Source organism: Rattus rattus, chromosome 2 (assembly GCF_011064425.1).
Source record: "Rattus rattus isolate New Zealand chromosome 2, Rrattus_CSIRO_v1, whole genome shotgun sequence".
Lineage (NCBI taxonomy): Eukaryota > Metazoa > Chordata > Mammalia > Rodentia > Muridae > Rattus > Rattus rattus.
This window is the reverse complement of record NC_046155.1, coordinates 46,889,825-46,902,750: the sequence shown is the minus strand read 5'-3', so window position 1 is coordinate 46,902,750 and position 12,926 is coordinate 46,889,825. Positions and strand designations below refer to the sequence as shown.

Sequence of the window (12,926 nt, the reverse complement as noted above, 5' to 3'; positions counted from 1 at the left end):
TTGTTTCCTTGCTGTGACTCAACAGTCTCACTCTGAAGCCCATGTCAGTCTCAAAGTCACAAGCAACCCCCTGTCTCAGTGTTGAGTGACACTCTCCTTTGGGAGATTCGAGCAGAAGTCTACTCACCCAGACAGGGAACTGATGACCAAAAAGTATGGATCTCACCCAAGTCCAAGTGGTGAACCAATTAGTTTTAGTGGGGCTCCTCATAAGAATTTGGGTGAGGGATTACTTACAGGAGCAGAACTGACTTAAGATAGTCACATCACCAAAGCCCATCCCAGTGTGGGTGATAGTTCACAAAAGCTGGAAGTAGATAGCCTGCAGGAAGCTAGTTGAAGAATGTCCTTCCAGAAAACTCAGCTGGTCTGAGCCTCTTCCTGGCAGCTCTGTGATCTGAGACTCTCTAAGCAGTCCTTACAACTTACATATGCTTGGGAGAGGGTAGGGCCTAGTGGATCTGATCAGTTTCAGGGACTTCCTGTGAAGCCTTTACTTCCTGTGCTTAAAACTCTGCCCAGGATGGAATGATTCATCTCCACTTAGATAGAACATCCTGTTACTTCACCTCCTTTCTAACATCTGGGTCTTAACTAGCTTCCAAGATGGAAAGTTTTAATTTAAGAAGATTCTGCTACATTATACTCAGGCTTCTGAGTGCTGGGATGACAGGCCTGACCTACCATTCACATCCCTCTGGCATTTCCCAGAGCTGAAGGGATCTCTCCCTCCCTCCTTCTCTCCTTCCCTCCCTCCCCCTCCCTCTCTCCTTTCCCCTCCTTCCCAACTTCCTTCCTTTCTCCCACCTTGCTCAGCATGACTCATCTATCCTGGCTCTGGGTGCTAAGAAAACAGTCTAGGACCAAGACAAGAATGGGAGCCTCTGAGACAGATTAGGACAGAAAAACTGCACTGGAAGGCCAGTCAGACCAGAGCAGTATCAGTCCCAGCCTAGGTACCCCATATCCCCAGCATTTCTTCATTCTCAGTGGCTTCACCAATCAGTCACTGAAAGGCATTGGTGTCTGAGCCACCCAAAGGCTGAACTGTCCCCATTCCCCTCCCGCTCTGCGTGCCCCGACTCATTCCTTGCTGCCTGGACACAAGGGTGTGAGGGCAGACTCATTCACCCTTGGCCAGTGCCTGAGATCACCCTATAGTGTCACCTGGGCCATACCCTATGGAAAGACTGTGAGAGCCAGAGGTTAGACATTTGTCACTGATGACTGCGTACTGGCCCTAGAGCTTGATGGACCTTTGGGACCTCTCAGATACCAGTGCAGAATGCTGGAAGCAGAAAGCCTGGATCTGAATATAGAATCTGGACACAGAGCAATGCTACTGGCTGACTAGGAGGCTGTTTTAGTTGGGGTTTTACTGCTGTGAACAGACACCGTGTCCAAGGCAAGTCTTAGAAAGGACAACATTTCATTGGGGCTGGCTTATGGGTTCAGAGGTTCAGTCCATTATCATCAAGGTGGGAACATGGCAGCATCCAGGCAGGCATGGTGCAGGAGGAGCTGAGAGTTCTACATCTTCATCTGAAGGCTGCTAGCAGAAGACTGACTTCCAGGCAGCTAGGATGAGGGTCTTAAAGCCCACGCCCAGAGTGACACACCTACTCCAACAAGGCCACACCTCCAAATAGTGCTGCTCCCTGGGCCGAGCATATACAAACCATCACAGAGACCTTAGCTGCCTGTACCCTGTTCTCTTCAGACTCACTTCTCTGGGCTTTAGTTTCTTCTATGAAATTAGAACCGTGGTAGATAGAGCGCATGAGCCAGACTCCTAGAATGTTCTTACTGCTAGTAACGTTGGCCTCAGCAACATTCCTGCAGAACCTCTCGGATCTCAGGGCCTTTACTGTGCTAAGGGGCGTGGCAACGATCCAGGCCAGGAAAGCAGGGCCTTCAAGGCGCCCTCTCACGCGTGCCCATGGAAGCCCTTGTCATCTGGGATTCTAGAACTAGACTTTTTTTTTTTAAATCCTAGAAGAACTGATAACCGGAGAGATGGCGCTCAGGGTCACACAATAAATACACGGCTACTGTGCTGGCAGCAGGGCCAACCAACACATCCCGGAGTCCTTGCTGGCGTGTCACTGCCTTGCCCTAAAGAATGGCAATGACGTAACAGCTAAGATGTACCTAGAGTTTGCTCAGTACCATCCTAGCCACTGTGCTAGACTCTCAGATTTGTCACAGAACGGGTGACAGTTACTCTGTCACATCACATCACAGCTCAGAGAAGGCAGGTAAGGCACTGGCAGGACTCACACCCAGGGCTACTCTGCTTCACTTCCCACAGGACATACGCCGTGAAAGTCCTTCCGCAGATCCCTAGACCTGAGCTGGGACCCTGGCCCCCACCCTCCCTTGCTCAGCCTGGCCCAGCTTGGGTTCCTGTTCTCGAGTGCCAGCACTGGTATGGCCCTCGGACAGGCCACTCAGCAGCAGCCCCTTTGCCAAGTGCTTTTGGCCAGAACTGAGTTTCTCCAGGCTGGGAACCTCTGTTGTTGGCCAGCAGTCAGGATTCAATGTCAAGATGTCGCTGTGGGTCCACCGAAAGACTTCTTTGTCTGGGCCCACTCATCCTCTGCCCCAAGCACCATTCTCTCTTTTGGCATGAAGAGCCCTCCGCTCATAGGGGTGCAGGGCCCTCTTGCCTGGCTGAAACTTGCCTTCCACTGCCTTGCCTTTCTGAGGTCACCCTGATAGCCAGAGCACACCGCCCCGACCTGGTGATGGCTTTCCCCTTGGTTCTGTCTGCTTCCAGTCCTTGAAATCCATCCTGGGAACATCAACCAAGGAGCCCTTTGGTCCATGCCTGGCTACTCCCTCCTCCTCTTTTCTCCCCTGCCTCCCTCTCTGTCTCTCTTAGTCATTTTTTCCCTTCCAGCCTTCCCTGGGGAGAACGCAGACTGCCTTGTGAGGTGAGAACCTGGTGACCTTAGGGCCAGATTCACCCACTGCACACACTCTGAACGTCTGGGTTCTGCTACGACCCTACTCAGAGCTCCTTCCTCACAGCAGCTTCAATGTCCTGGCTGTAAACAGAGGCAGTGTGTCACTTGATGTGCCCTCCAGAGGATGTCACGCCTGCCTTCCGGTGCCACACACAGACACTGCAGAAGCTCTCTGTTGTCAGGTGGTCTGGGACAAGATCCAGCTCTGACCTGTTGCTCATAAATATTCATTTTCCTTCTTTGATGCTTCCTGGTTGTTGGGGGTGGGGTGGTGAGATGGAGACCTTTGCAAAGCCTCAGCCTCTGGGAAGAAAATGGAGTTAAAGAAAGAATTGCAAAATGCTCTCATGTGCTGCTGGGGTCTGGTCTTGTTTAACCTTGTCCCATTTTGCCTGGGCATGGATTTGGCATGGGGACGTGCCATCTTGGTTGGCTGCTGGGCACTAACGTTGGGTTGTCTGGCCAGCTCAGAAACTCAGCCATGCTCCTTTTTGCTCCAGACTCTAACTTGGTTGTGGCCGCCCAAGGGTCTCCTCCATCTCACCGCTCTTGGGCAGTGGCCCCTGGACATGAGGCCCTATTGTTTAACTCTCTTTTAATTCATCTGTTCACTCGTTCAAATAGTCACTGAGTGTCTGTTCTGAGTCACTATCAACAGACCAGACTAAGGGCCCTGTCAGCACAAGGCTTATATTCAAAGCCTTCCCGGCCCCCATGGGTGGCCCAGGGCAGTGTTCCCAATGAATCTTTCTTCATCGGTAATGTGGGGGTGAGGCTACCATGAGGATTCCCAGGATTCACTCAGAAAGGATCACTGGGCTGCTGGGGGGCTGGACGGATCCTCTGGAGTAGGTCCTGGTGTGGAGTTCAGGGGCACGCCAACATGCGACAATGTCTCAAGCTGTGACAGTGTCTCATGTTGGCCAGGGTCCACCTTCTCAAGTGCTCTCTTGCTCTGTGTGTCCATGGGCTCCCCCAAACCCTGGGCTTCTCTCTTTCCTCCTGGCTCCAGCCCTTGGTTCCTTTGGCCTTGTCCCTTGGCCCCACTTTGACTGTCCCGTCTGATCCATGAGTCTCTCCTTATTCCAGTATTTCTCCCATACTGAGGGAAGGCCCTGCCTTCCTCCACACCTTTTAGATGGGGCCAGGCCTGGGCTTCTGTGTGTCCCTGGCTACAGGGCAGGAGACTCACCATCTCTGGACAGCAGGCCTCTTGGCCTGACTTAACCATCATAGGATTCCCTCTCTCCTCATCCTTCAAGCACGGCCTTCTAATAATTTCCAGTCTACTGTGAACCATACTCTGACAGGCCCTGTCTCACCCCTCCCAGTTCGGTTGCATCCCAACCATTGTGTCTTCATGCAACTTCCAGGTCACCACACTTGGGGTTGACCCCTTTCTCAGTTTACCCTCTGGGTTCTCCCTGCATCTCATTTCCATTGTTTTGGGTCCTGCTTGACTCCTGTCAGAGCACACTGTCATCCTCTGCTGCCCTTCTCAACTTGTCACTAGCCCTGCCTAGTGTCGGTGTTTTAGGAAACACAAGTCTGTGATACAGGTGTGTTTAGGGAAGGGAAGGTTTGTAAGGTGAGCACTCTCCTGATAGCTTAAGGCTCTGTGCCTGCTCTGAACCTCACCTTGTTAGGCTAAGAGGCTCTGTGACTGCTCTGAACCTCGCCTTGTTAGGCTAAGGGCCTCAGACTTACCCTCTGGGTAGGAGGCGATCCCTTCAGAGCTCCAGAGGAATAACTTGCTCCCAGTGATGCACTTCCGCTAGCAAGACCATGTTTCCCTAGCTTCTTCAAACAATGCCACTGACTGGGGACCAGCGTATTCCAATGGCAGACCCCATGGGGATGTTCTCATTCAAACCGCCACACAAAGTTACCGAAATTATCAGCTGGACGGTTGACTGATTATCGGTCATCCGGCAGATTAGTTAACTGGATAGGTTTGTTGCTGTTCAATCTTTGTGTGTGTGTGTGTGTGTGTGTGTGTGTGTGTGTGTGTGTGTGCACATGTGTAGACATGTTTGTGTGTGTGTCACAGTACGTGTGTAGAGATCAGGATAAATTCAGGCGTAAATCCTTGCCTTAGCCCTTGTTTGAAACAGGGTCTCTTCATTCTGTGTTGTATACACAAGGCTGGCTGGTCCTTAAGCTTCCAGGCTCTCCCGTCTCTGCCCACCACTGGACACAGGCATGCTGGGATTGCAGAAATGCACTACCACATCCAGCTCCCTAAGGATCCGAACTTTTTTATGGACGAATGGGTTGACACATTATTATTTTATTTCAGTTCCCCGTTGTCTGGCTGGTTGACTCTGTTTCCCATGGCATAGTGCTTGAAGGCCACCATTCCTCACCTCCCCACCCCCACCCCCACTGACACTATCTGGGTCCTCATACCCAGTGACCTCTCTCCTTGTCTTTCGCAGGCGCTCGTCCGGCTGCCTCCCCACATTTCACAGTGTGATGAAGTCTTTCGGTTCTTTGAGGCACGTCCTGAGGATGTCAACCCCCCAAAAGAGTGAGTAGTGGCGTGACTGGGAGGCATGGGACAAATCGGACGCCTGGAGGAGGGCTGGGCACGTGGGGACTCAGTAGAGGCAAAGCTAGCAATGCTACCCAGCTAAAGGTGCTTCCAAGAGACCGAGATTGTCTTCCCAGTCTGCAGGGGATTGCTATAGTGACCTATCTGTAAAGGTCAAAGGTCTACCTATCATCAGCAGGCATATAAGCCATAATTTATATAACTTTTAAAGCCAGGGAAGAACAGTCAGGTTTCCTTATGTTTGCTGCCGTGAGCATTTTTGTATATACTTACCACACGTTTTATATATATATATATATAAATATATATATATAAAATTTTTTATTTAAGTTATTTTAAAAGCAGTGAAAGCCAGCCATGGTGGCTCATGACTTTAAAGCCAGCACATCTCTGTGAGTTCAAGGTTAGCCAGGCCTAAATAGGAAGACCCTATCTCAGAAGTGGGCGGAAGGGTTTGCACCCAGGTAGCATGCGTTCTCACTGCATATGATGGGTGGAGAAGCAGGTCACAATAGCATCCCCAGGCTTCAGAGAAGCCTCTGAAACTTTCCACCTCTCCAGGCTGCCTCCCTACTGGGAACGGGTGGTACTGGTTTTTCTGTCTCCTCTACCTTCCCAACCCTGCTCCTGTTCCTTCCTCACTCCCTAGGGTAAACCATGGCTCTGGTCCCGGCCTAGTGTTGCTTGTTCCCAACTGAGATGGCCTTTCCTTCTCCTCCCACAATGGTGGAGAGAACGCCACTCTTCAGGGTGGTGGGAAGCCATGGTTAGGCGCTTACCGGGGAACAAGGCAGTGTTAGTGATTGGAAGCAATGAACCCGCCTTTCTTCCAGCCCCTGCTCCTTGCCAGTCAGCCAAGCGAATGGGCCCCATTTCTCACATGGCCCCTGAGCTAATGCTGGACGATAGGCTAGCCTCGTGCCCACCTCCAGAAGCGCCCTTCCAAGAATGGCAGCACCCACACACCAGCCCAGGGAATGAGGATGACTGTTCTGGGCCACGCTCTAAAGACAGTTACTGCCACTCAAGGCGCTTTGACCATTTGTGCAACGTCTAGAATCCGGTGTTCTTGTCCCTAGTGCAAGCTGATGCTGGGCACGTGGTGATGGACTAGAGGGCCCCCTGAGGTAACCCAGTCGGTGCCACTGGCACACCGGAAACACTCATACTATTGTCTGCTAAAGCCTGAAGACAGAACAGGCTGAGTGACTCAAGGCAGAGCACAGCCCAGTAGGAACAGGGTGAAAAGCATTTGGCCTTTTATGTCACCATGGAGACAGGAGCTAGCTGCCTCTTTCTTGAGCCAATGCTGGATGCCCCGTGGCTCAAGAAGTATGGCAGGCTGTGAGAGTTCTCTGCACTGCCTCTGGGCCCGCCTCCCTCCCCAAGGAGAGACTTGTATCCCTCTTTCTCTGTTCACTGTGAAAGAGCCCAGGCCTCTCTGTGACCCTGGGCTGACGGCCTGATGATATATTAGCCAAGTGCCTGCCCCTCCCTCCGAGGGCTGAGGGCTGCTTACCTTTCTGGGCCACTGTTCGCGCCCCTGCTCCCCATCCTGAAACGTAAATACGGATCAAGTAGCAGCATATTTTGACTTGTGGCAACTCTGAGGAGAGTTATCAAATTATCAAAGCCAGTGTATTGCATTGGAGTTTGGCAGGCAACCTGGCCTCCCTCAAGCACGCTGCTGTGGGAGCTCTTTGGTTTCGTGGGGCTGGGGCTCCATGGCTTTATTATAAGGAAGACAGGATCTGGACAGCCCAGTCTTGAGGAGGTGGGCAGTCGCTCTAGGCTCCTGTGGTGTCTAACTATTACTCTTTAAGACCAGTGGCATAGAAAGGAACTCTCCTAGACCCCCTTGACGAGCTTGGCACAGAGCAGGCATGGTACGACGTCCTCCTGCAGACATCCCAGGAAGGTTGATCTGGGACGGTGATTCTCTGACTGTGAACACACTGATGGCCCAGGTACCTTTCAGCGCTGTGGAGATCAAGATGCTCTTTTAAAGCTCCTAACTTACACCTCAGCCCTAGGTGGTTTTTTTGTAGCTCGGTAGTTACTTTGTATCTACTCTTTCTCGGCAAATCCAGCCGGCACTTCCTTCCACACATCTCCCCACTTGCTCTGAGTCTAGCCCTCCCCTTGCCTGCCCCAGGCCCAGCTCATCACCATGATGGATCCTTGGCCTCCTGTTTTTGGTTTCTCAAGTCGCCTCAGCTCCCTGTGACTAGATCATGTCACTCCCAGGACAATCTTCCTGTCATTTAGAGTCTTAAGTTGTCACCTTCTGATAGCCCATGATTTCCTTTTCCACTTTTCAAACCTTGCCATTTGACCACGGCAAGTTTTTAGGTTTGGCTTACAGGTTCAGAGGTTCAGTCCATTGTTCGTGGCGGGAGCATGGCAGCATTCAGGCAGATATTCTGAAGGCATCTAGAAGACTGGCTTCCAGGCAGCTAGGATGGTCCAATTCCGTGCCCACAGTGACACGCTTCCTCCAACAAGGCCACACCTCCAAATAATGCTATTCCCCGGGCCAAACATATTCAAACCACCACAGGGCCTTTGTATGGATGCTTCTGGGCATGGGACATGCAGCCCCCAAGAGAGTCTCTCACACCTCCTTCTCCATGAGGAAGGACTTCCTTCCTTCCTTCCTTCCTTCCTTCCTTCCTTCCTTCCTTCCTTCCTCCCTTCCTCCCTTCCTTCCTTCCTTCTCTGAACCTCTCAGCACCCCCACTGCTTCCTGTTTCTCTGTAGTGTGTCCTACACTACAGAGGTCAGTTGTGTCCTACTCACTGACTTGTTGACAGAGTGTGACTGGCCCCAGCCTCACACATCTGTATCAGGAACTGTATCACAGTAATATTAAGTAATGTTAAGAGATGGGGCCTTAGGCCAGCAAAATGATCCAGTAGGCGAACATGAGACTACTTCCTGCTTCCTACACAGCCATTTTTATTCCACAGAAAGCTCTCTGGGTGTTCGTCCTCTGTCTCTGTCTTTCTTATTATTCCACTTACTGTTCTTTTATGTGCACTGGTAGTTTTGCCTACATATATGTCCACGTAAGGGTGTCAGATGTCTGGAAACTGGAGTTACAGGTGGTTGTGAGCCGCCATGTGGGTGCTGGGAATTGAACCCAGATCCTCTGGAAGAACAGTCAGTGCCCTTAACCTCTGAGCTGTCTCTCCAGCCCCCTGTCTGGGCTCTCTTAGAAGACACTGGTCCCATCCATGTTGGTTCCCTCTCATGCCCTAATCACCTGCTAAGGCCTCACCACCTAACAGAATTTAACTGACATTTGTGTCTGTAGCTGTGTTCTTGGAATGCTAGCATACAAAAGTGTGTGTGTGTGTGTGTGTGTGTGTGTGTGTGTGTGTGTGTGTGTGTGTGTGTGTGTGTGTCCTGATAAGAGAGGAGAGCAGAAAGAGAGAGTCTGCCTTGCTGGCCTCGTCCTGTGTACCCCATACGCTATTTTGTCATTTACATCTCGGGCCACCTTAGGAAGATCTGTCATCCAAGTTAGCAAATGGTGAATCCAAAGGCCCAGACCGCACAGCCAGGAAGCAGGGAGTCAGATCTTAAAACTCATGCACGCTGCCTGAGAGGCCTGAGAGCAGGCCTCTGTCAGACCTCTCCTCCCTGGGCCAGGCCCTTTGCCTTAGAGTCGAGAGAGGTTAGTGAGCAAGAGAGTCTCATGATGGTGCTTCATGGTCTGTCTGTGTGGACTCAGGGTGAGGAGAGAGGGACTCGGGGTGAGGAGAGAGGGACTCAGGGTGGGGAGAGAGGGACTTCACATCAGGAGCCATCCTCGTCACTAGGCACGCAGCTCACTGCTCACCAGGCTTACATGAAGCTACAGGTTTGACCTTACATGGCTATAATGAGAGCTCAGTGACAGCCTGGGCTACATGAGACCCTGCCTCCAGAAGAAAGAGAAAAACAGTGTGGATCAGCAAGGCATCTCAGTGCTTGCCCTCAGATCTGGTGACCTGACTCCTGCAAGTTGTCCTCTAAGCTCCACACATGTGTCAGGACACACACACACACACACACACACACACACACACACACACACACACACACACACACACACACACACACACACACAAATATTTAAGATTTGACAATGTTTAAAAATTTAAAAATTAAAACCTACACTTGAAACTAGAGGGAATTCGGTTTAGATATACTGGGAATGCCGAGGTGACATTCCGACAGCCAGGATGAAGCTGGACAGGTGTGGAGGGCATTGCCTGTGCCCCCATCCCACCACAGGAAAACATAGTCCACTGTCCCAGAGGGCCGTTCACCCTGACTCAGCACGCCCTGTTCCCTTGGTTTCTGCAGGGACCCCTCAGGCAGTGAGCCCTGGTCTCTGTTTATTCCTCCCTGTCCAGTCTGTCCTGATGAAATTCTTGAAATTTCATGGGACAGGCAGAGTCCTGCTAAACTCGTTTTTGTTCTTCAGCCTCGGGGCCACAGAGCTCTCTGTTGAGGCCCAGAACAATGTCCCAATGTTCAGAGAGACTCCAAGTGGGTGGTGGTAAGGCCCCGGCAGAATCAGAACCATCCTGCCCCAGCCTGCCTCGAGGGCCAGCTTCTTTCTGACTCGGGGGCCAAAGTGTTGCTGGAAAGTCCCTCGCCCAAGCCAAGTCTGCCCCCAGCAGCCCTGGCTCCACCACCAACCCCAGCACCCTTGGCACCTACCCTAGCGACACAGGAACGGGCACACAGGGCAACCATCTTCAACTACAGTCCAGTTGAGTTAGAGCACTGGATGTGGGGACAGGGTCAGGCTGTCTCAGGGGTAAGATGGCATACCTTGGGAAGCACGAAAAAGGCTTTCCCGGGAAGGAGATAGAGAGCAGATAGGACGGGGAAGGACCATTTTGAAGACTCATGGCAGCCGGTCCAGGCTCCTCCCACTTCCTGAGGTCCAGGCCCCTCCCACTTCCTGCTTGGCCGTGGTGGTTCATCCAGGACCAGCTGGTAAAACTGGGAAGTCCCTGGAGCAGATGGGACAATCACTACATTTTCCCATTTCCTAGGTGGTTTAGGACAGAGGAAACTTTGACCCTTGCCTCAGACCCGGCAGGGGGACAGTGTAAGGGCACCTTGTCAGTGCAGCCAGGTTTCTGAGAGTTTGAGGTGACTGTTTTTCCGGTCACCACATTCTCAAACTCCCTGGAATCCCAGACCTGCTTGCAAGGTAGGGAGTCAGCTTTACCTGTGACATTTTAGTTAGAATTCAGGCCGCACTGTGGCTGGCAGCCCGAACTCGATGGCAGTGGCTTGACAACATATGTAAGTTGCCCAGCCATACGTGGGCTGATTAGAGCAACAGAAGCCCTGTGAAGCATGCTCTCCCTTACTCTTCCTCACCTCTCCCTGGGCGGAAATGGGAGGTGGTAGCAAGGGCTATGGAGAGTCCCTCCTGCAGTCTTCCTTTACACCTAGGTATTTAATGAGCACCTACTACATGCTAGAAACGATACAGGTCAACTCAAGGCTACAACTAGGTTTGAGTCTTGCACTGAGTTACTCACAGTGATCCAGTCAGGACACGTAGCTCTGCTGTGACCCTTAATGGATCGATTCTCTTCAGACCTCCCATTCTCATTTTGTACCCAGATCTGAAGGTACCTTCCCCCATCCTGTACAGATGGGAAACTAATGAGTGGGGACGGACTTGACTCTAGCTGTAGCGTTCGGAGACATCTCACAGATCCTCAGTCCAGGTTCTTCCCTTGGATGGTTAGGCAGCCTGCCGGTCTCTGGCTTAGGAACTGGGGTAGAGAGCCAGCCCCACCTTATGCTGGGCTGTGTCCTGGTTAGACCCTAGCGAGGCAACTATTCATCCATCAGCAGCAAGCCATCCATGGCCACTGGCTAATGCACAGAGAGCCTCTTCATAGGAACAGGTAAGAGCTGGACCCAGCGGCTGTGGGTCCAAGAGAGATTGGACGAGGAAGGGCGTGGAACTCCCTTCCACATTCTGCCCACCTCTGCCACGGTCCCTGGTTCCACCCGGGTGCGAAAGGAAACCTGTCAGCACTGAGTAACGGAGCTTCCGTGTCTGCCTGTCATGCCGGAGAGGCCAACAGGAGGAATAAGAATTCAGAAGCTCTTGTCTGGCCTTGACAACTCCAGCAAAGGTCACCGAGGGCTTGGGACAGGCAGAAAGGCTGTTTTCAGGGCTGACGCAGGGTTTCTGGCTCCCTTAAACAAGAGTGTAGTGAAAATATTGGGGTGCCTGGGGTCCTAGTATTTTCTCATTGTGCTTTCTGTTCTCCCCTGATCCTCCAGCCTTGGGAGGAGTTGGGGTGTGGGTGTCTGTCATTCCCATATGCTCCCTATCTCATGCCTGGGCAACTGCAACTGCAGGAGGACAAGTGAGCCTCACCCACCCACCCTGGTATCTCCATCTGGACAGGTGTCCCCCTCCCCCAGGACTGGTGAGCCCCCTTTCTCCTCAAAGTCCAAAGGCTCATTCTTACCATTGCTGGCAACTCCATATGTAACCCCCTGGTTGGTGACCTCTCAGGGACAGTCCAAGTCAGAACTGAACTTAAAATGGGGCCTTAGTCTCTCCATGACGGGCCTTCTCTGACAACACCATATACTGTGAGGCCAAGGAGCCAATGTCTGAGTCACAGCCTAGTCCCCGGCAAGGACACTCACAGTCCGAGGGAGGAAGGCGCGTGCAGGGGAATGCTCACCCCGTGGAAGGCGTGAGAGCATCACAGGTGCTAGCTGGGACCAAGCTCCTCTTCCACCTATGACGTGTTTGAGCCTCAAGGCTCCTATAACAATGGCAGCTACTGATCCAGTGGGGGCAGGGAGAGGTGGTTGTGTAGGCTGAGGGCTACCCACAGCACCAGGCCAGCCTGGTCGGATAGTCAAAGGCTCCCATAAAGAGAAGGCATTCAACCTGAGACTGAGAGATGGCAGCTCTTCAAGTCAGGTAGCAGATGGGGGCCACCCAGGCCAGAGGGAGTCCACAGTAAACCTCAGGAAAATGCCCGTCTCCAAAGGAGCCTTAAGGAGTGTTCTAAGAGGAGGTGTGTGCAAGGCTACATCAACACGGGCATCAGCTATGGGGACTGAATCTGGGGTCTCGGAGTTCCTTCTGGGTCTGACATCTTGTGGTCCTGTCAAAACCAGGTGGCTATTGCAGTGGTCCAAGTATATAACAACAACTTAATAAGTCTCATGGCTCTAAGAATAGAAAACATAAACAAACAAACACTACCTCAAAGTGAGGAACAAGCCTTGTGAAATCCCTAGGATCCCTTCCCTTAGTGGTCTGTAAGGTGCTTGAGGTTGGAGTTGGAGCACCAACTTAGCTAACTTTGAGCTGCTTGGAACCAGCTCCTCCCTTCACATTTGTGTGTATC

At 52.0% G+C, this 12,926-nt stretch overlaps 1 protein-coding gene across 3 annotated transcripts in view; it reads left to right on the top strand.

The window, feature by feature from the left end:
- Positions 1-12,926, top strand: part of Sh3pxd2a (SH3 and PX domains 2A) — a 198,869-nt gene that overhangs the window by 95,981 nt on the left and 89,962 nt on the right. For all 3 annotated transcript variants that reach the window (XM_032892159.1, XM_032892160.1, XM_032892158.1), the window contains exon 5: positions 5,408-5,499. In XM_032892159.1, coding sequence (XP_032748050.1) covers positions 5,408-5,499 — 92 coding nt within the window. The remainder of the gene's footprint in view (positions 1-5,407; positions 5,500-12,926) is intronic.